The sequence below is a fragment of the Aulostomus chinensis genome, chromosome 5 (assembly GCF_037954235.1).
Source record: "Aulostomus chinensis isolate RoL2024-O1b breed Wild chromosome 5, RoL_Achi_v1.0, whole genome shotgun sequence".
NCBI classification, from domain to species: Eukaryota; Metazoa; Chordata; class Actinopteri; order Syngnathiformes; family Aulostomidae; genus Aulostomus; species Aulostomus chinensis.
The window spans coordinates 12,666,477-12,689,356 of NC_141324.1; the positions used below are offsets into that span (position 1 = coordinate 12,666,477).

General features: G+C 41.3%; 2 protein-coding genes across 5 annotated transcripts; one reads left to right on the forward strand and one right to left on the reverse strand.

The window, feature by feature from the left end:
• Positions 1–86: 86 nt before the first annotated feature.
• Positions 87–8,392, forward strand: LOC147261240 (protein crumbs homolog 1-like). Its single transcript, XM_086203194.1, has 8 exons — positions 87–243; positions 583–1,524; positions 2,499–3,049; positions 3,161–3,326; positions 4,264–5,164; positions 5,249–5,290; positions 5,384–5,506; positions 6,561–8,392. The coding sequence occupies exons 1-8, from the start codon at positions 195–197 to the stop codon at positions 6,811–6,813; spliced, it is 3,027 nt and encodes a 1,008-aa protein (XP_086059320.1). The 5' UTR covers positions 87–194; the 3' UTR covers positions 6,814–8,392.
• LOC147261241 (sentrin-specific protease 5-like) lies at positions 8,354–19,331 on the reverse strand. 4 transcript variants are annotated; one of them, XM_086203196.1, is made up of 10 exons: positions 19,139–19,331; positions 16,886–17,948; positions 16,691–16,796; positions 13,091–13,238; positions 12,961–13,008; positions 11,766–11,843; positions 11,474–11,611; positions 11,307–11,390; positions 9,079–9,129; positions 8,354–8,998 (listed from the first exon to the last, which is right to left on the reverse strand). In XM_086203196.1, exons 2-10 carry the CDS (start codon positions 17,646–17,648, stop codon positions 8,885–8,887), a joined length of 1,530 nt encoding a protein of 509 aa, XP_086059322.1. In that variant the 5' UTR covers positions 17,649–17,948; positions 19,139–19,331; the 3' UTR covers positions 8,354–8,884. The 4 variants fall into 4 exon arrangements, with proteins under 4 accessions (XP_086059322.1, XP_086059321.1, XP_086059325.1 ...); XM_086203195.1 differs by having other exon boundaries at positions 16,886–17,951; XM_086203199.1 differs by lacking the exon at positions 19,139–19,331 and adding an exon at positions 18,756–19,113.
• Positions 19,332–22,880: the final 3,549 nt, after the last annotated feature.

The following is a 22,880-nucleotide window of genomic DNA, read 5'->3' on the forward strand; positions in this document are numbered from 1 at the left end:
AAGTCATTGTAAGTGCATTAGCTTAATCCCTCCTATCTGGTTCGCAGCGCTCCAGGCATTTTACTGAACACACACTAGCAAGACAGAGCAGAGCTGAGGATGGAGCTGCACTCGCACCTTTTCTCCACCTGCCTTTAACCTGGACTGCAGATATTCTTGAATATCTATTTAAACCTGGAGATTTGTTGAGGACAATGTTGAGATTCACCGTGCATGTGTGGATGTTATGGTTGCTTTTTGCAGGTAATTTGTATATGCAATATTAATAGATGAGTTCTGATTAAATTGATTGCAAATGAAAGTCATCACTTTAAACATCAGACTTGCTAGATGTGTTGTATACTATCAATAAGGTGTTTAATGTATTTATATGCTGATTAGTCATGTTTTTTTTCTTTCATTGTCACTGTTCGGCTTAACTAAACCAGTGCCCGTTGTCATGCACAGCATCATTTTCTTCAGTTGAAAAAAATGACATATTTCTAATATCGAAGGCATGAATCTTAATGATCTTTTTTCTTTCAGTTCATCTTAAAACATATGAATATTTAATTGTTTTAAATCATGTCATTATCTCTTCAGGTGCTTTATCTGATGATGCCATCAGTGGATGTGAAGAGCAGCCATGCCAAAACGGTGGCATATGCGAGAGTTATGGTGGAGGTTTCAGATGCCTTTGTTCCCAACAGACCCTAAATGGGCGTCTGTACGGAGGGGAGACGTGCACAATTGAACTCTCAGGTTGTGATGACCACCAATGTGAAAATGGAGGGATATGCTCCCCCCTACTTGTAAATGGTCAGCACTCGTATGCCTGCATCTGCCTTGCTGGCTTCACAGGCCCTAAATGCCAGACCCCCACTGTCTTTTCATTTGAGTCCCCAGGCTACATGTATGTAGAGACTCAGCTCCTAGACCCAGAAGCCCCCCTTAATGTTACACTCAGCTTCCGCACAGAAAGACCTGTGGGCATCCTCTTGCAGCACCGAGTGGACAACCTACTCCTCAGCATTGAGCTGATAGATGGACGTCTTTGCCTCCTTAGCCTAAGAGACCAAGGATCCAGCACGCTGGTCCAGGAGCTCCCAGAATACATGTCCAACAACAAATGGCACACGGTTGAGGCATCACTAGGCGGTGTAGTCAGCCTGATCAGGCTACTCTGTACTGAAGGAAACTGCACCAGAGACACCAGCACAGAGATCCAGCTTCATGAGCCAGCCTATGCTCTCCCCCAGCCACAGACCATTCGTCAAAGCCTCTTCATAGGAGCAGAATTCAGAGCCGACAGTCCAGCTGCTTTTCTGGGCTGCTTCAGAGATGTGTTTGTGGACTCTCATTTGGTGGTGCCCGTTATAACACCAGAAGATGCAGACACGCAGTCAAACCTCACTCTGGGATGCAGCGACAAAGACAAGTGTGATGACAGTCCCTGCCAGAACCGAGGACGCTGTGTGAGCCGGGCATGGAGGAGCTACTCGTGTGTGTGCCACAGACCATATGAAGGCACGAACTGTGCTGAGGGTGAGACACACACACGCACACACACACACACACACACACACACACACACACACACGTGTACCTAAGTCGCCTTCATGGTATTTACATCAACTTGCATTCATTTCCTTGAGACTAACCCAACCTTAACTAACCCTAATATTAACCACTGATTGATCATTTACACCCCCCAATGCACACACACACACACGCACACACGCGCAATATAACTGTATGCCATTGTAATGTCTCAAAATCAATCCAATCTGTTTATTTAGTTAGTTCTTAATGTTGTCTCTTCATTTTGGCCTCATTTCCTTAAAGCTGAGCGTGTGCACGTCCTTGCCCCAAACAACAAAATATAATAACAAAAAAGCAATGGAAAACCTCTCAAAATAAGAGTGAATTTTAGCACCACTTTGAGTAGCTTTACACCTCTAAGAGATGTTGAAATTTCACTGATGTGTCAGAGACGAATATCACCTCACAAGTGTAGGAGGCAGAATTTGTTCAACTGTCATATTGTACACCAATGTTTGTATTTTGCATAAAACCAATAAAAAGATGGTTTTAAAAAAAAAAGTGCAGTTTCCAGTGGTGCATGCATGTTTTATGAGACAAACTTACAAACGCGTATGGGTCAAGTCAAGTTCAAACTCATGCATGTCACCCTTGGAGTCTCACTGGGTATCAAGGGAGCCAACCTACTGGATGATAAAGTTAGCAGGTAGATTTTAAAGGAGCTTACAGAGGAAATAGAAATAGCACAGAGTTCAGCCACTGTTATGCAATTAGGAGGCAATGAACTACACCTGTGCAAGGATTTAAAAAAAACGTGAGTTTCAGCTGTTGACCTGGAACAACCACACATTGACAATCAAGGCTTTGCAGAGGAAATATCAGTGGTTGGCATCTTGTGCATCTTGTCGAAAAATATTGCAGACTCTAAAATAGCTGTTTCTCAGGAAAAGCATTCCTCCCTGGTGTTTCTATTACAGAGTACATCACTGCCCGATTTGGAAGCAACGAACAGGAGAGTTATGCCATCTTCTCATTAGACGATGATTCTGATGATTCTGTGACCATATCAATGTTCATCCGCACCAGACAGCCCAGCGGCCTCCTCCTCATTCTGGCCAACAGCACCAGCCAGTACCTCCGCCTGTGGCTGGAGCAGGGTAAGGTCAAAGTTCAAGTCAACAACTTTGAGACCCTGCTTGGCCAGGGTGTTGTTAGTGATGGACATTTCCATTTGGTGACTGTAAAGTTGGAAAGATCCGAAGTTATTTTGATACAGTCAGCCCAGAACCAGGGCTCTTTACCCATCAGACACATCCAGACACATCCTGGGGATCTGGTGTTTGTTGGAGGACTGCCAGATCCAAGGGCATCTGCATCATTTGGTGGCTATTTTAAGGGATGTGTCCAGGATCTGAGGATTAACAGCAAACGACTCCAGTTCTATCCCATAACCACTTCAGTGGAATCATATGACCTTGATCAACTCAACGGTGTTACACAAGGATGCAGCAGTGATGACGCCTGTGCTGTGAGTCCTTCATGAGCTATCCTACTACTTGCACCTGTTCTGATCAGTAATGGTAGAAGATGCTGTAGAATTGACAGGTATTGATGTTTGAGTGCTTTTTTTCTCCACCAGGTTCACCCCTGTCTCAACGGTGGAGTGTGTTACTCCATGTGGGACGACTTCCTCTGTAACTGCCCCCCCAACACTGCCGGCCAGCGCTGTGAAGAGATGAAATGGTGTGAGCTGTCTCCCTGCCCCGCCTCTGCTGTTTGCCAGCCTTGCTCACAGGGCTTTGAGTGTGAGTGTCCTGTTGTTGCACTATTCCTGTCTCAAAAGACCATGGTCTTAAAATACACCACCATGGAGTGAAAAAAAAAAAAATCTTGAGTCTGTCAAGGAATGATTGAAGAATATAATCAAAATACACTGCATATAGGCACTGATACAACTTCTACTTGAAAACATCATTTTGTGTAAGACAAATATTTTTCCTGCATATTTCTGATCTTGGTTTGTATCCTACGAGGGAAAGTCTGCAGTGGGCGGTCCCTCCAGGCCACTCTCTGGTGTAGGCACACTTTAATTACACTTTGGCTGATTACAGGAGGGAACAGAGTTGAAGCAGGGATCTTGCACAGGATTCCTCTAAGACGCAGTAATCCCTGGTCAGATTAAGTCTGCCACCACATGCCTGGGGAAGTCTGTGATGACAAGTCTTCCCGGCGATATCACATGTCTATAGAGAGGAAAGGAAGGAAGCTGCTGATCCAGAGTCACTGCAAATCTAAGCATATCTGTGCTCTTAATGCTTTCAAGTGCCTGTATTTGAGCATATACTTAGAATAATAGATGTCCTCACTCTTTGGCATTCATTGTATGATTACTGACTTTTTGGGGGTCAGTTTGGAAGTTGTGTGGGGGGGACATATTAAGAAATCTAGATTATGATTTCTGGTAGCTGTATTTGCAGCATTTACATTTAAATCAAAGTGATACTCCCTAAATCTTCATAGTATTTCTCAAAAAGATTTGCAGTTATTATTATACAATGAATGAATTCTAGGAGAGGCTGTAAATTGAAATGTTTCTATAACCATGTGATGGACCACAAATGGACCCCTTCCATTTTGTCAAACTTGAAAGGAGGATGTCTTCACCCTTGAGTAAATGAGATTAATGATAGAAATAAACGGAGAAAAGAAAAAATAAACATCTCTTGCATTCCTCTGTAACAGGTTTGTCCAATGTGACATTTGGAGCTCAAAGTGGAATTTTGCACTACCGGAGCAACGGGAAGATCAAGCGCAGCCTGACCAGCATCTCCTTCAACTTCCGTACAAGACAGATTGCATCCACTATACTGCATGCACAAAAGAACTCAGCCTACCTCACCGTCTCCCTCCAGGACTCCAGTGTGCTCATGGAGCTGCAGGCTGGGGGAGGTGAGGTTCCTGCCAGGATTACTGTGCAGAGCCGGGGCTCAGTAAGCGATGGACAGTGGCACTCTGTGGAGCTCCAAGTGGATCATCAGACCTCCAGGTGGATCATGGCTGTGGATGGAACTAAAGAGTTGTCCAATTTAACTGCATGGGACCTGGACTTTGTGAGGGAGGAGGCAGACATCTTCCTTGGGGGACTAAATCTGGAGACTGGAGTGAGTCTGTCCGGCTGCCTGGGTCCTGTAGAGATTGGAGGCCTCTTACTTCCTTTTCACTTGGACACAGAGCTAAAACTCCCCAGACCCCAGGAGGAGCAGTTTGCAAGAATAAACACTGAGACTGCCCCACATTATGGGTGCTGGGGAGCCAGTGTGTGTGCATCCAACCCTTGTCAGAATGAGGGGGTGTGTGAGGACCTGTTTGACCTACATCACTGCACTTGTCCTTCTGAGTGGACAGGGCCACTATGCCAAGACCCGACAGCCCCTTGTTTCTCCAGCCCCTGCATCTTCGGCATATGCACCAACCTATCTGGCGGGTACAAGTGTGTGTGTGAGCTGGGATACAGTGGCGAACAATGTGAGGTAGAGTTGGATTTATGTGAAAATAGTAATTGCAGCAATGGCGCCACATGCCTCAAAGGCTTCCAGACCTACGGATGTCTCTGCCCTCAGAATCTGACAGGGCAATATTGCAAGTAAGTTCCCACCATTTTACTGTAACACACACTAAAACGGCTTAAACAGCTTAAATGTACTGATAATGAAAGTGTCTCTTACAGTGAGAAAATTCCCGAGATCCCCTGGTACATTGAGACAAACCCGTAAGTGTCTCAAGTCTAAATGCCAAAAATAAAAACAGTTCCTTCGTCTCACGGTATTTGGACACTGATGTTGGTTTTCTTTTATCTGTCCAGTCTTCCACAGCTGCCTGTGTCTACATGTAAGGGCACAAGGTGGAACTACAGCTGCTTTAATGGAGGAAACTGCTCAGTAGCAGATGACAACTGTTCCTGCCTGCCTGGTTTCACAGGACAGTGGTAGGACATGCTTACTTCACAATACTTAATCCTCTTTGCAGCCCGAAGGTCACAACCTCGTGGTTTCTCAACCTGCAGGTCACAACCAAATGGCCACACATAGGTCCTGTAGACATGCCAACAGGGAAACAGGGAAACTTTAAAAAACTGATACATTGATGTATGTGATGTATTTTTAAAATTCAATTTATACTTAATAGTTTAATTGATTTTTGTTTAATGTATTTCCATCCATTTTCTACCACTTAGCCTGTTAAGGGTTGGGGGGGGGGGGGGGCCACTGTTATCCTAGCTATCCTAGCTGCCTTCGGGCGAGAGGCGGGGTTCACCCTGGACAGGTCACCAGTTCATCACAGGGCCAACACATAGAGACAGACAACCATTCACACTCACAGTCACACCTACAGTCAATTTAGAGTATCAATCAGTCTCGTCCCCTCTTGATGTCTTTGGACTGTGGGAGGAAGCTGGAGTACCAGAGAGAACCCACACAGGAACAGGGAGAACATGCAGACTCCGCACTGAGAGACCCAGTGCTCGAGCCAGGACTTAAACCCTGAACCTTCTTGCTGTGAGGTGACAGTGCTGACCACTGCACCAACTGCATACAGTTAATGTAATATTCTGTAATATTTTTGGAGTAACAATGAATGGAATGACTGTATGTTATTGTAAAAAATGCATTTTGAGATGTAAAATTATCAGACTAAATTCATCAACACTCTGCAGAATGCTTTGTGTCTTTTAATTCTGTCTTACTTTTTCTGGCAAGCAGATTTACTGTTACTTATTTACTGTTTTGTTTTTTTTTGAAGCCACTGGTTGCTAATAAATTTGCCATGAATCATCTTAAAAGGGGAAAAGGTCAATGTTCTGGCTAGAAAAACTATCCTCAGTATCTGATATTTTGTGATATGTCAGTACATTCTCAGGCATGTCCACCAATTTTTTTCCTATCCATGTTTGATTGTATCTTAATCACTACACACTCTTGTGGCTGATTTATGTTCCTTTTCAAAAGCTGTGCTTTTTTTCTCCTTTCTCTTTCTTTCAGGTGTGAGAGGGATGTGGATGAATGTGCCTCGGAGCCCTGTATGAACGGAGGCTTCTGTGTCAACTACATCAACAGTTTTGAGTGTGTGTGTGATATGAATTACTCTGGTATCCACTGCCAAATGGATGTCAGTGACTTTTACTTGTACATCTTCCTGGGTTTGTGGCAGAACCTGTTTCAGTTGGTGTCCTACCTTGTTATACGCCTAGATGACGAGCCAGAAATTGAGTGGGGGTTTCATGTAAATGATTAGGCCTCTCCTCAGATGCTGTAATCTATCCGGATTATGAGTCTAGATTAAGACTACATTTGAATAAGTTTGAACATGAACAAATTAAAAAAAAAATTTTTTTAACGCCGCAGGCAACACTGTTAAACCAAATATATCAAAAGGACAAGAGCGTTGAGGGGCGCATGCCTCCATCAGTGCTGTATAGATGCAGTTGACAGATACAGAGGGAGTCACCTAACTGGTTCCTTACATGTTCACATTCAGTGCCACTTGTAATATGAGATTTTTCACATTTTAGTGTTTCTTGTTTATCCAACACACAGGACATTTTTTTGTCTTCTTGCAGCACAAAGCACAGTTAACACAACAATTAAGATTGTTCCCTTTTTAAAGCAAAATACCTGTGAACCCTTTTTTTCCCAGTATGATTAGTGTACTGACAATGGCAGTAACAGAAATGTGTCAATTATAAACAGATTGATCCGCTAATTAGTATTTACACCCATCCACCCATTGTCTTCCATTTATCCAGTTAAGGGTCGCAGGGGGGCTGGAGCCTATCCTAGCAGCCTTTAGGTGAGAGGTGGGGTTCACCCTGGACAGGTCACCAGTCCATCTCAGGACCAACACATAGAGACAGACAACCATTCACACTCACAGTCACACCTACAGTCAATTTAGAGTATCAATCAGCCTCGTCCCCTCTTGATGTCTTTGGACTGTGGGAGGAAGCTGAAGTACCAGAGAGAACCCACACAGGAACAGAGAGAACATGCAGACTCACACAGAAAGATCCTGTGCTGGAGCCGGGACTCGAACCTGGAACCTTCTTGCTGTGAGGCCACAGTGCTGACCACTGCACCACTGTGCCGCCCGAGTATGTACATGTTGCACCATATTTCTTTCAGTGTTTAACCTGGTCATTATACTGAAAAGAGAGTTTCCTTGTGCCTTATTATAGATTTTATCTGGAGCACAGCTCTGTTGTTGAACTTTAAGGGTAAAGATGACACTGATACCACTTTTTCCTTCTGGTAATAATATTGGCTGAAAATAAGTACTGATCTGATACCACTGTATTGCAATACATTCATTATTAGTAACGCAAGTGAACAGTTTATACTACTACCTTTTTTAATGTATATGTCAGTCGCCCCTCCAAACACACTACCGACATTCTGCCAGCTCTCTCCTTCTAACATTACATTTCAATCAATTCTTAACTGAAATAAAACCGTAGTAAGTGAGAGCACAGCACAACTTCCTGTGTGAGCTTGGACTCCTGTGTTGGAACAGTTCAAAAGAACTGAGTTAGGAAAAGAAAATGATAACCAAGCAAGCTGAAGTGGCAGGGTCCCATTTCAGGGCTTACAAACCATGTGGCATCAAATCAAGACACATCATTTTCAGTATGGTATCAGAATACTCAAGCTCAGGGAAACATTTACATACAGCTATCATATTTCAGATTTTTTAAAAATGTGTTCATAGCTAGAAATGTGTGTATTACAAAGACTTCTGTATCGTCTGATAAACTGATGGTCATCGTGATGAACATAAAATAAACTCAAGTATCTGCAAACTCTGATTTTATTTAAAACTTTAACATATTTTGTTCAGCAACAAACAAAAAAATAATTTTTACACAGTCCAGTTCACATAGTTCGGATGTCTTTTCTTTCATCAGCAGGGGAACTGTGACGCAAACTAATCTCAAACCACATGAGAACAAAACACCTCTAGATGGAAAATGCGCAAATAAAATGTACAAATATTCAGACAGAAAATCAGTTACAGCTAATCACAAGAATAAATAGAAAACAACTTGATTTATAATTGGGGGTTCTTCTAGAAGTTCAGTCAATTCAGTAAGGCTCTGTTGGTGCTCTGTGGCCTTAGGTAGATGTCTCACCGTGAATCTTAGACTTTGTCTCTTAAATAACATGCTGATTAAATACAGAGAAGATAAATACAGGAAGAATTAGCATGAAAGTTGTTTTCTGATTGAGTAGTGGACAGACACTCGTCTGACAATTTCAAAATGGAAGCAGCACACGATCATAGACACACTGTACATGTAAATGTAACATCCTCATCGGCTGTGGAGCTGACAGTCACAGAGCTCTTTGTAAATCCTCTTGCGTATCTTTGGTATGTCTTCCTGGGAAAACTGGAGGGGCTGTGCCAGGGCAAGGCATCTGGAATACTGAGAGAGGGAAGTAAGCGCAAGTCCGTCAAAATCATGTTTGGGATTAAGGACCACAATTCGGAAAAGTATACAAGTACCTCCAAGACAAAAACTCCACAGTCGTTTTCATTCGTCTGTTGGGGGACTTTCTGTGAAGAACGGCAGTGGGAGGGAGATATGACATCATGTCAACCATGAGAACATTTAAATGGAAGAAAATATTCAGATATTAACCTCATGAAGACTTTTATCTGACTATGACACTATCATATAAAAAGCATTTTCTGATCTACAGAATGAAGATCATGGAGTAAGCAATAGTTGAATCTGGGCAATAAAATATTAGAAATAATTGCATAATTGAAACATTCTCCAGTATGAAAAAATAAGTATGTATGGAAAATGTTCGATGATTGGTGGTGTTTAATTTAACGACACAGCAGGCTTTTACTTGAAAAGCAGCTGTGGGTTGTGACACGGGAAGCAGCGTGCGCGCTCCTTTGAGTTGACGTTCAAAGCAGCTAGGCTAACAGGCCAGTAGCCTGAGCTTAAAAAAGAAACTAAACAAACACAACAGGGTCTTCGCCTGAAGTAGCTTCAGGCTCAGGCCCTAATAAACTGTCCAGCTGGAGAAGAAGCAGCAGGAATGATCAACGCCAACAATGAAGACATCGTAGAAAAGAGAGGCCATTCATTTTCAGTAGTTCGGAGAGTCTGACAAAAAAACTTAAAAAGGTAAACTGCCGAAGCCACACACCAATGAAGACTGCAACCGCAAACAACATGAGCCACTGGTACACTAGAAATTACAATCATCAATGGACCACAGACAAACAGCACACTTGTATCCAGCAAAGAGACACTGCAGTGTCAGAGCAGGCGTCACATTAACATTTTCATCACAAAGGTTGAAGGAGATTCTCAGAGAACTTGAGCCCAGAGACCTTTGTAGGGAGGTGATGACATTAACGTCACTAGTGGTATGGGATCCAGTCACGTAACGGGACCTCATATGTGCCTCGCGATTAAGTTAGCAAATATTTTGGTTACGTATCGCATAAACACCATAAAAAAATGGTTGTGCAGGCTGATCACAACTCATATTTACATCAGTAGCTTGACAGTCAGATGACGGATACCTTAGTTGTCAGGAGGCTGTTTCATGCAGTGTGCTGCACTCTTTTTAAATGTCTAACAATTGCAAAAAAGTCTACAAAAAGTATCACAATTCACTTTGAGGGATTTGTGCATGACTAAAAGAATATTTCTTGAGATCACAAAAGAGAGCTCATTCTTTTGAGTTTCAGCCTTTCTGTTGGATGCGGCCTATAATAAACTAATATTTCAGCAGATTCTATGTATGGCTTACAATGTAGGTGCCCGTGTGACAATTACATCCTCACTTAATTCAAGGAAAGTAAAAAGAGTGAAAGGGAAATAACTTTTACATACTGGTCAAGCAGTTTGTTAGAACACTATGAGCCTCGCACAATTTCAGTCTTTTTGGGCAGCAATGTTTTGAATATGTTTTCAAGAAGAAAGGGAAGTATTCAAATGGATGTGCAGAACAGTTCGTATTAATTCAGTGATCATTTAACACAGTTACAGAAAGACGAAACCATTGTGTGTACATATATAAATATATGCATACATATATATATACACATATATACATATATATATATACACATACACACATATATACTGTATATACATATATATACACACACACATATATACATATATATATATATATATGCACATACACATATATAGACATACATTTATACATATATAGCTACAATTTTTTATATGTATATATATATATACACACACATATATAGACATACATTTATACATATATAGCTACAATTATATATATATATATATACATACACACACACATATATAGCTACAATTATATTGTATTAGATATATACATATAAAGCATAATTATATATACGTATCTATGTATACATACATATACACACATAAATATATACATGTACTGTATATATACACATGTATATATATTTGTATGTTGTATACATATATACATATAGATAGATAGATAATTAGATCGACAGATGGATCGATAGATAGATAGTATTCTTAATTTGGGGGTTTAGTTACCCTTTAAGTCATGTGAAGACGGTCACGGTCACATTTAAAAAAATAAAACAGTCAATAGTCAGACAATTTAAGTGTATCAGGTGAGAGTCAGCAGCAGGTGGCACTTTATACCTCTTTATGACCAACACAATTTTTGCCATCTAGTGCCACCAGTCTTTGTAGTCAATATGAGCTAAAATGAAAGGAAACATACCTCATCAAACGAAGCTGTCCAGCCATCCTCAAAGGCTGTTTGCTGCTTCTCCTTTGCTTCAGCCATCAAGTATTTCAGGATATTCTATGGTAGGCAGCGCAAGAAGCAATGACACTGAGCACATGAAAATGATCACCGTGTACATTGGCGGAGAGACTTCTTCTTACCCGTGCCACCTTTTGTAGTGCATTCCCTTGAGAGTCGTACAGGCAAATCTTCTTTTTGACGATGTCAGCAGTCACCAGACACCAGTGAACTTCCAGATGGATGGGCACTAGGAGCAGGTTCTTTGAGAACAAATCCACCTGCTCGAGACGAGAACAAGGACCCAAATTTAATCTGCTCCTAATGACTCTTGCTCCATTTCTCAGGCAATCTCATTTTCAAATATCAGAGCTAAGCTGCATGAATGCCAAGTCGATACATCAGCAACTTTGATCACATCGCCTCCATCCTCACCTGCTTGGTCCATCGTTTTACTCCTTCATACCCCTTGGTCATGAGCTGCCGGTGAAAGAAGCTGTTGAGAAAATGGACCTGGAAGTGATGGGAACAAAAATTAGAATAATGAAACAAATACTTATAAAATTAGCAGTGGTCAGCACTGTGGCCTCACAGCAAGAAGGTTCCTGGTTCAAGTCCCGGCTCCATCACAGGATCTTTCTGTGTGGAGTCTCCATGTTCTCCCTGTTCCTGTGTGGGTTCTCTCTGGTACTCCAGCTTCCTCCCACAGTCCAAAGACATCAAGAGGGGACGAGGCTGATTGCTACTCTAAATTGACCGTAGGAGTGACTGTGAGTGTGAATGGTTGTCTGTCTCTATGTGTTGGCCCTGCGATGGACTGGTGACCTGTCCAGGGTGAACCCCGCCTCTCGCCCGTTGACGCTGGGACTTGACTTGCAAAATCATTTAGGGTTCTTCAAGCACTGTGAGAAGGTCACGATAGCACACAGCAAACTGTGTCAACCAAGGCCTGAGACACACTTCTTGTGGCCTTCTCTGCAGCATGTCTCTGCTGCGTCATTTTTGGCGTAGTTGTTCACACATGCTGCATCTGTGGGCAGCACTGCCCGTAGCGATATATGTGTTGCTACACAACATCATCATTCAAATAACAGGAAATGAATGAATTCTTACAATAAATGTGCTTTGCGGCATTTTTTTTTTTTTGAAAGACCTCCAAGAGATGTTGAATCTACAGTCAGTGCTGCTGATATGATGTCAGTGTGACTGAGGACCGGTTATTTCTCTGTGCATCGTGTTTCACGCAGTGAAAACTGGCGAGCCTCATGATCAAAAGGGTTGTGCATCTCCGGTTTACAGTGCGGCTACTCTAATCTGCTTGTCACCAAAAAAATGAGTTGATGTGCATTAAACATTTGTCTGACACAGATGCTGGACACGTGTCCTGGGTGTAACGAGACAAAGACGGCGGTAATCCTGTCCCTGTTTCAAGTCTCACTGCAAAGCTAAGCTAACAGACTACTGTTGATAGCTTTATGTTTAGTGCGGATAAACGAGATTGAATTAATCTTCAAACTGAACATTCCGCAACAAAGCCACTTTCCAAAAAAACGACTGCTTTATTTACTGGCAAGTCTGAATGATACATAAAGTTGTAGCACTTATGATTAGAAATGACATCTAACGTTACCTTGTGTTGGCCACAGTCCATGATCAGCTCTCCATACATATTCATAACCTTCAGAGGAAAACAGATGATACACCAGTTACACCAAACATTTACGTTTTCGGACCGTCACATCATAGTTTGAGATGATCACCTGGTCATTGAGCCAGTTCTGATCTGCCAATGTGGACAAATCATCCAGTGTCAGAGTGTGTTTCTTGAAGACCACACGGAAGGAGGGAACAGGTTTCTGAACCACAGCAGATCGGTATTTAGTCACCTCTAAGTAGATGAGATTTTTCCTGCAGAAGCAGAGGAAATAACTTTACAATAATAATGATAATAATAATGAGTGAAGAACATTTTAACCATGCAACCACACAGCCGTATTACTCTACTTGCCATTTAAATCCTTAATTTTTGGACATGAAGGATTTTGATTATAGTTTCTGCTCTGCATAACTCGAGTCATCACGAGTATAAAGGCTGTGTTTGTCACCTTTTTCTTTTCCAAGAATTATAGAACATAGCCCACAGACCTGTGACATGCATGCACGTGAACAATACAGATATAAAACTGTATCACTATACATATATATTTTCTATGTTAAAAATATAAGTGCAAGGTGAAAATAGTTTTGGCCACAAGTCACATTTTCATACCATCTTGAAAGCCACAGAAACTAACATTGATTTAAAATAGAAACATTTTATCTTGATAATAATTGAATACCAGCAATACCAGTAGTTGTTTAAACCAAAGAGCAAAGGGCTGGAGGGCTGCAACGCTCAGATAGTAAAAAGAGTAATTTGAAGATGCTCTCTGGCAAAAAAGACGGTAATTAAAATTTTTTTTTTTTTTAAAAAGCAAGGTGCCAAGGCGCTGCTCTTATAATTAAAAACGCTTTAATGATCAAACTTAAAAACAATACCAACATGTTTCGGCCAACATCTCGGCCTTCATCATGAATAAATGAATGGACACTTTTGACACTGCTTCCTCTAGATCACATTATTAGGAAACTCTCAATTAATTTTCACTGCTATGCAGACGACACACAACTGTACTTATCAATGCATCCTCATGAAATAAATCAGCTGACTAAACTGGAGGCCTGTCTGAAGGAGATAAAAACTTGGATGACCCATAATTGCCTTTTATTAAACTCTGACAAAACTGAAGTCATTGTGCTGGGCCCAAAACACCTTAGAGACACCCTACCTAATGAGACAGGTACCCTGGATGGCATCACCCTGGCCCCCAGCACGACTGTAAGGAACCTAGGAGTTCTCTTTGATCAGGATCTGTCCTTTAATGCCCACATTAAGCAAATTTCTAGGACTGCTTTCTTTCATTTACGTAACATCGCTAAGATCAGACACATCCTGTCTCAAAAAGATACATAAAAACTAGTCCATGCTTTGGTCACTTCCAGGCTGGATTACTGCACTTCCCTCCTATCAGGCTGCACCAGTAGGTCCCTAAAGACTCTCCAGCTGGTCCAAAACACTGCTGCCCGCGTGTTGACAAGAACTAGTAGAAGAGACCAGGTCTCTCCTGTACTGGCTTCTCTGCATTGGCTCCCTGTCAAATTTAGATTAGAATTCAAAATTCTCCTTCTAACTTACAAAGTCCTCAACAATCAGGCTCCTTCATACCTGACAGAGCTCATAGTCCCCTATTATCCAGCTAGAACCCTTCGCTCCCAGGATGCAGGGCTACTGGTGGTTCCTAGAGTTTCTAAAAGTACAATGGGAGCCAGAGCCTTCAGCTATCAGGCTCCCCTCCTGTGGAACTGTCTCCCAGTTTCAGTCCGGGATGCAGACACCCTCTCTACCTTTAAGAGCAGACTAAGACCTTCCTTTTTGATCAGGCTTATAGTTGAACTGCTTAGGCTGGGCCTTAGATATGCTGCTGGAGGCTTAGGCTGCTGGGGGATCTCCCATGGTGCACTGGGCTTCTCTCTCTTCCTCTCTTTCCTCTCTGTCCTCCTATATTTGTCATACATAAATCATACTCATCCGTATTACAAACTCATCTTCTTCTCCGGAGCCTTCAGGCTCCCCTCATCCCAGATCCTGGTGCTGCTGGAGGAGGCTACAGACCTGAAGAGGCTCAAGCTACCACCCATAGCTCCACCTGTTCATGTCCCCATCTGTCCATCAGTGTCTTCCCTTTCTCTCTCTCTCTTGATCTCTGTCCCACTCTTTCCTTCTGCATATCTGTCTTCCTCCATTATCTGTCTGACTGTAAGAACTGTAATAGTGTGACCAAGGTAACAGGGTTTACTCACCCAGTTACACAACAAACCTTCACATCTTGAAGTGTTCTCTTTGTGTTGCTTTCTATGTTGGGCAGACTATATGTCGCCTTCAGGATTGACTTGCATAATTGCAGAATTTTGATTATGCCATGGTGAAACATTTTAAGGAAGTACACAACGATAATCTGGCTTTGCGATGGATCATGTTCCTTTAACTTCTAGAAGAGGAGATAGACAAAGAATGTTAAATCAGAAAGAGAGTTGCTGGATGCATAGACTTCATACAATGACTTTTCCAGGTCTTAATTAGGGTCTTAGGTTAGGTTGAATTTATTTATATGTTTTTTCTTTCTTTGATTGCTTTGACTCATTACCTAATTGAGGCCTGTTCGACTACATGGGTTGACTCTGCCTCCTTCACCTGGAGTGGATCAGCTGATTAATTGGTGTGTCTTTGAATCTTGTCTGTCGCACTGTTTGTTACCCTTGCCCTGATGAAGGCCTAGATGTTGGCATTGTTTTCAAGTTTGATCATGAACTAGCCTATTTAAGTATAAAAAAAGAGTGCCTTGGCGTCTTGCTTGCTTTTTGAGATTACCAGTAGTTGTTGCATGACTCAGAAATTGAAAAAAAAAACCTCTGAAAATGCAACACCAAAACTTGTAGGATTCATACTCCAGCCCAAAATATAAATGGAAATGGAAAAATATTTCTCTTCAGTAGGAGCGTAAACACACTAATTTTTTAAAACTTGCAAATATACCAGGGGCAGCAAAATATTAACAAGAATTATTATCATAAACAGGATTATACCAACATAATTAATAATATAAAATAGCACATTGTGAAAATGTAGAACTGGGGAGTTCTGGTTGTCACCTCTACCTGTTATGTGTCTACGGGTAATTCAGAACCATGGACAGCACCCCAGCAACGTATTTATGAATGGGAGGTGTGGCTGAAGGTGTCATTCATGATACACACTGAGGAGGCAGCTGAGGAACTTCTGATTGATATTTTTATGGATAGACTCAAACTCAAAAGTCAATTATCTTGGTTGAAGTATGAAAAAGGAAAGCTTCTAGTGTGAGAAATCCACAACAGCTTTTATTTGCTGTTTTAAAGGGAATTTTTGATCCTCAGCAGTGCCGAATTGTGGTTTCAATTGGAAAGTACTGCTTCTGTGCAGTTACGCGGTATGTGGTGTGCGGATGCATCGTAGGAATTTGTACGGTCGAAGCTGTGGATCCAAACGAAAGGACGACCTGAAAGGAATAATATAGTGGTAAAAATATGACATCTGCAACCTACAAGAAAAGGGATAATTTTGTGTGTGTGTGTGTGTGTGACTTAAACAGGTTTTTTTCAAAGACCCATCCTCAGCAGGCCATCACCGATACCCATATCTACTAAAGGTAAGGCCCTTACTGTGGATGACTACCTCATACAGACCAATTTCAATAAATCTGGCATAACCCTTTAAAATGTACCTGTCTTTGAAATCCATGTTAAACCTCCTTTTCAAGTGTCTCAGCACGTCACTCATCTGTAGAGGGATGAAACTTCCGTATATCCTGTAGAAGTCATTAAGAAATTCTAGAAGAGATTGGAAACACAGTCATCTAAGACAACTGTAGAAATTCAGTTCATTCAAGCTGTGTAAAAATGTCATACAGAAAACATACCCTGGATCTCCTTCACCAGTGCATTCAGGCCAATGTCCGTTTGGGGCCTTGTGTTTTTACTGGTGATTCTGTCGTCGGAATCTGGGATTAGACCCTGAGAAGCAGCGGTGTGTTGTCCTGATAGTTCCTTAACTGCAGCTGGAATCATTGTCCGTTGTTTCTTGTGTAAGAAGTGTGTAACTAATCCACATTCACCGCCGTCTTTACTCTTTAGGGGTCTGACTGCGAGAGAAGGTTCTGGGTTCTCTGTAGTTTCACTAAAAGTTTCTATTCCTTGAGAAGGCACCATCCCAGTTGTTGGGGTTTGACTGATGGTGAAGTTACTTGTCTCTGTAACCCGGCTGTGCAGGGACTTAGATGTCATGCAGGATTCTGATGAAGCAGCAGATTCACACAGTGTTAGGAGGACATTCTGTCCTCTGGGTGTGTCTGCTGAGTCTTCACTAGCACATCCCACAGGTGATGCAAGAGCAGAATGACTGACTTCGGAATTTTTGACGTTTGGAACTTTTATTTTACTTTTCCTTGAATGTGTTTTTAAGGTAAGGGAGGTGCCAAAGCTCCCACTCACTAGTTTTTTACCGAGGGTCAAACCAAAACGGCATTGTTCTCTCCGCTTCCTCCACATCCAGAGCTGTAATTTACAATACAAGCGTCTCTTTGCCCGCCTGGTGAAATGAGAAACTCCCTTGACTGAAGACATGAAGTCCTTCCTTCTCTTGATGCATTTTGCTTTGTTTTGGCAGCTCTGCGTCTGGTGCATCTGAGACGGACTGACTGACAGACTTCAGTGAATGACAGAGGATCACATGAGAGCATGAAGTGTAGGGTCTGAGCCAGACACCTTACAAACAATGCTGCTGACTGTGGACTTGTTTTCTCTTCTTCGGGAGAAAGAGACACTCAGGTCCAAGTCCATGGTCCGTCTTGCCTTGGTTTAAGTCAACTGTGTTAATCCTTATGGTCCACAGCTCTAAACTTTGACATCGTGCTGAATTTCCTCATCGCACAGTCCTTTGATTCCTTCCTGATTCCCCTGTAGAGACTTGTACAATCTGACCATCTGCTGCACAACATAAAGAATTTTGTAATATAAACAAACATGTCTTTGCCAAGGTGCAACTCGGTTCAACTATATATTAATAGATTATTTTCAGTTCATCAACAGAAATACAGAATAGTAATAACAAATAGAAGAATAGTTTCATTCAAATTAAATAAATGGAAAAAGGGATGAAAGTACATAGCAAATATGCAATGTTTGGTTTGCACGTCAACATGTAGCACAACAGGAACAATATGGAGTCAGACAATGAGTCCAGACCCTGGCAATTGAATTTACTGGCTGTTGTCTTCTTGCTGTAGTTTTTTGCCTCCTACAATTTACATGGATATTTTAATACAAAGTGCATTTCTATGAACTTTAACATTAACAAATTCAATCTCTCATCAAATCTTAATCATAAGGTTATTTAATACTATCAGTAACTGTTACTATTAAACAGAAATTACATGTTTTATTGTGAAGTATTATTATTTAGCTGTATCTTCCCACAGTTTCCCACCCTACCAGACAATAATGACAAATATTTTCTTGTTTGCATCAGCAAGTCAAGCGAGAAATGAAATTTTCAATGCATTTACCCAAGTATTATTTACTCATGCTCTCAGATTTGTACCTCACTAATCTGGACAACATATTTGACTCCTCAACTACATGTTACTACACGCATCACATGTTATTTGTGTTTTTCAAAATCATCAGAGGCAGAACGATAAATTAATCGTAACCATAATAATCAACTTCAAGCTTCAACATGAAGTAATAATATCAATATGAGGAAACAAAATTACAAACAAAAAAACTCACCACCAACTTGGGCCTTTCGGTTAAATTTCAACACATATTGCTGATAATTATTGTGCACTCTTCCTTGATTTTTGAGTTTTTCGCTACGTAAAGTGACCTTTATTACCTTCGTTAATATTCCTCAAAGGCACTAAACAGTTCTCTATGTTCTGTCACAACGTATTTCAAGCAACACACGACACAGTGAAATCGTCTTTGCTTCTGGTACTTTCAAAATCCAATATATACAAATAAACAAGTAAACCGAGATGGAAAAAACAAACGTCTTTTCAAAAGCTGTGCATCTACACGTGTCAAACACATCCGCTAACACAGCGAGGAGGTCGTAAACGAAGTGTGCGGACACAAATGGTGAGCAGCTACCCGCAAGCGCTCTTTCTTACCGTTTCCGTCTCGCTTGGTTCACGGAACCATGGCAACGACTGGAACTGTCGTTGCATTGTCGTCTACCATGTTTGCCTCCAAGAGATTTTGCCACAAAACTGTTTAATTCTCGGTATATTCCACCGTTCTGAGCCGAACCCGAGGCGCATTTGGCGACATGTATACAATTCATTGCACGTAAAGAGTCGCATGTTGATTACGTCGTACTAGTGCCGACCAATCAGAGTATGCTAACAAGATCATGGATATTTATCTTTGTTTTGTTGGAATGATTTCCAGTTCGTATGAAGCAACTTTATATTTACCAACAACTTATCATTTGTTTGGTGTCACTTTTTTTAATTTGAGAATTAAATCATGATATAAATTCTCTTCAGGTATGAAATGGAATGTGACTTTAGTTCTACAACATAAATGGAGAGAGGCTCTTAGTGACCTGTGATAGACAAGAAGCTGGTTGCAAAACTTAAAATAATAGCCACATAAAAGGTGAACTTTATTATTAATTGAACCTCACTTCCTGCATATTGGAAGTTTGGGCTTTTTTACTTCAAACTTCACATTCCGAACAAAAGGAAGTCCATTTTTAGATTTTTCAAAACGTACAATATCACAAATGTCCTTGAAACACCAAGAGTGAGATGTGTAGATGTCTGTGCTTGGTAGAGAGGTTTTAATGAATGCAATACTGTAGAAATAAATACAAATTACAAAAGGAGGATAAGTCTATTATTGTGTTTTTTTAATAATACAAAGTTATTGCTTCTTCAATTTGGAATATTTATTTGTGCAAGAAAATAATTAATTAATGATCAAGATTTACTTTATTCAAAGGCACAAAAATTTCCTTAAATGTAAGTTTTTTTCAATTATCGTAAATCTCATTTTTAAGAGTTGTATGAACGACAGTGACTGTCCATCCATCCATTTTCTTCCCTTTATTCCTGTTCAGGGTCGCGTGGGGGCTGGAGCCTATCCCAGAGGCTTTTGGGTGAGAGGTGGGTTCACCCTGGACAGGTTGCCAGTCCATCACAGGGCCAACACATTCAGACAACCATTCACACCTACGGGCAATTTAGAGTATCAATCAGCCTCGTCCTCTCTTGATGTCTTTGGACTGTGGGAGGAAGCCCGAGTACCCAGAGAGAACCCACACAGGAACAGGGAGAACATGGAGACTCCACACAGAAAGATCCTGTGCCCGAGCTAGGACTCGAACCCGGAACCTTCTTGTTGTGAGGTAACAGGGCTAACCACTGCACCACCGTGCCGCTGCCTAACAGTGATTTTTTTACTTTACAATTTATTTTTCCATTGCTATATCTATCTATCCTATTACACTGGCCTGCGTTTAAAAACTTTTTTAAAAAGGTCAAAGGTTTTTCACCTGATTTGTGTATATTTTGGTGCGCTGAATCCAAAAATAACACCCATTTTCTTTGATCAGGTCAAGTTTTTAAGATGTGATAAGTGCACGTTTTGACCCTCAAATAGTACTAATTCAAGAAAAACAAGGCTTTAGCTGGCCCAATCTTTGATTTTATATTAAAAATGAAACTATGGCAGCTTCAAACTGAAACAATTACCGAAACTGAATATATCTTTTACTTTAGGGAACTGAAACTGGAACTGAACTTTAAAAATGTTCTGTATACACCTGGGTGTATATGTCTTTAATTCTTGGAAACTGAAACTGAAGCTGTTTCTGTTCATACGTGGATGCTCATTTATTGTTCAGCAGAGCTCCAGAATGGATCGAAAATGTACAAATCATCCTGACAGGTTCTGTTATATATGTGGCACTGTGATTCTTCCTGGTCACCATGCAAAAATAACTGATTTTGTGATGAAGGCATATCATGCTTACTTTGGAGTTAAGCTTGGAGACCAGGACAAGCCATTTGCGCCCCATGTTAGCCGTAAACAATGTGTTGAGAACTTGCGGAATTGGAAAAATAAAAAAAGGAAAAGTATGCCATTCGCTGTTCCTATGGTATGGAGACAGGGAAAAGATCATGTGACAGACTGCTATTTTTGCATGACAAATCTTCAAGGAATCAATCGCAAGAACATGCATTGTGTTAAGTATCCTGATATTCCATCTGCCATAAGACCAGTCCCTCATGGTCCAGACCTACCTGTTCCTGATCCAGATGTTGCAAAGGAATCTAGCTCTGAATCTGAATCTGATAACACACCTGACAGAACAGATGGTGAAAAAAACATGCCAGAAGAGAATGACCGGCCAGTACCTCTAACCCAAGCAGATCTCAATGACCTCACACGAGACTTCAACCTCTGAAAAGGAATCAGCTCAGCTTCTGGGTTCTCGTCTTCGTAAGAAAAATTTGCTCTCACCTGAAACAACGTCCTACTGGTACCGAGAGCAAAGACAGAGAATTTAGACAGTTCTTCACTCGCCAGAAAGACTCGTCGTTGGTTTACTGCAACAACATTGCTGATTTGATGAAATCAATGGGGCTGGACTATGTTGCTACAGAATGGAGACTTTTTCCATAATGGAAACAAATATTCTTCAATCCTAATTGGTTATTCTATGTGAATGAAAGAAACCCACTACAACATGGATCAGTTGCTGTCTGCTCTGAACTACCATGATCATGGTTGGTTGATGTGTGGAGATCTCAAGGTCGTTGCATTGGTTTTAGGACTACGGGGTGGGTACACAAAGTATCCATGCTTTATGTGTTTGTGGGACAGTCGGGCTGACGATCAACATTATATAAGGCAGGAATGGCCAACAAGACAAGGGCTGGAACCGTCCTCTTGTTGAGCCAAACAAGATATTACTTCCACCCTTACATATCAAATTGGGACTTATGAAGAACTTTGTAAAGGCAATGGACAGGGAAGGCAGAGGGTTTAATTTCTTTGGCAGAAGTTTCCTAGGATAAGCTGAGAAAAGCTTAAGGCTGGCGTTTTTGATGGGCCTCAGATACGGGAACTCATGAAGGACTCAGTGTTTGATGCTGTGCTGAGTGCCACTGAGCTCTCTGCTTGGTTGTCGCTTAAGTCAGTAATTACGAACTCTCTTGGAAACAAATCGAAAGAAGTCGACGAACTTTTGAAGAACTTTCAAAAATTAGGGGCTCGCATGTCAGTCAAAATGCACTTTCTACAGTCTCACTTGGACTATTTCCCTCAAAACTGTGGAGACTTCAGTGAGGAACAGGGAGAGCGCTTCCACCAGGACATTCGTGTCATGGAAGAATGCTACCAAGGCCGGTGGGATGTGAATTTTCTTGCAGACTACTGTTGGTGTTTAAAACTGGACGTGGTGGCTACTCAGCACAGGAGAAAGTCACTAAAAAGGCCCTTCATCCATGATAAGCTTTTGGGTAATGTATAATCATTATTTTCTGAAGTTTGTTAGATAAAATGCTTGCTTTTTGTGAAGCACATTATCCGAAATAAAAGGTAGTAAATAGTAATAAAGGGAGTTAATAACAATTATTTTACAACCCCACATCTCAAAAACTTGACCTGATTGGACAAAATGAGCATGATTTTTGGATTTTGCAGAGCAAACTACCCTAAGATCACCTATCACATGCTTGACCTTTTTTTCTTGGCAGGCCAGTGTTCCAGTCTTCTGCTCACTTTCATTCATCCATCCATCCATCCATTTTTCTACACTGCTTATCTGTTAAAGGTGGCGTGGGGGCTGACGCAGAAGGCGGGGTTCACGCTGGATGGGTCACCAATCCATTGCTGGGCCAT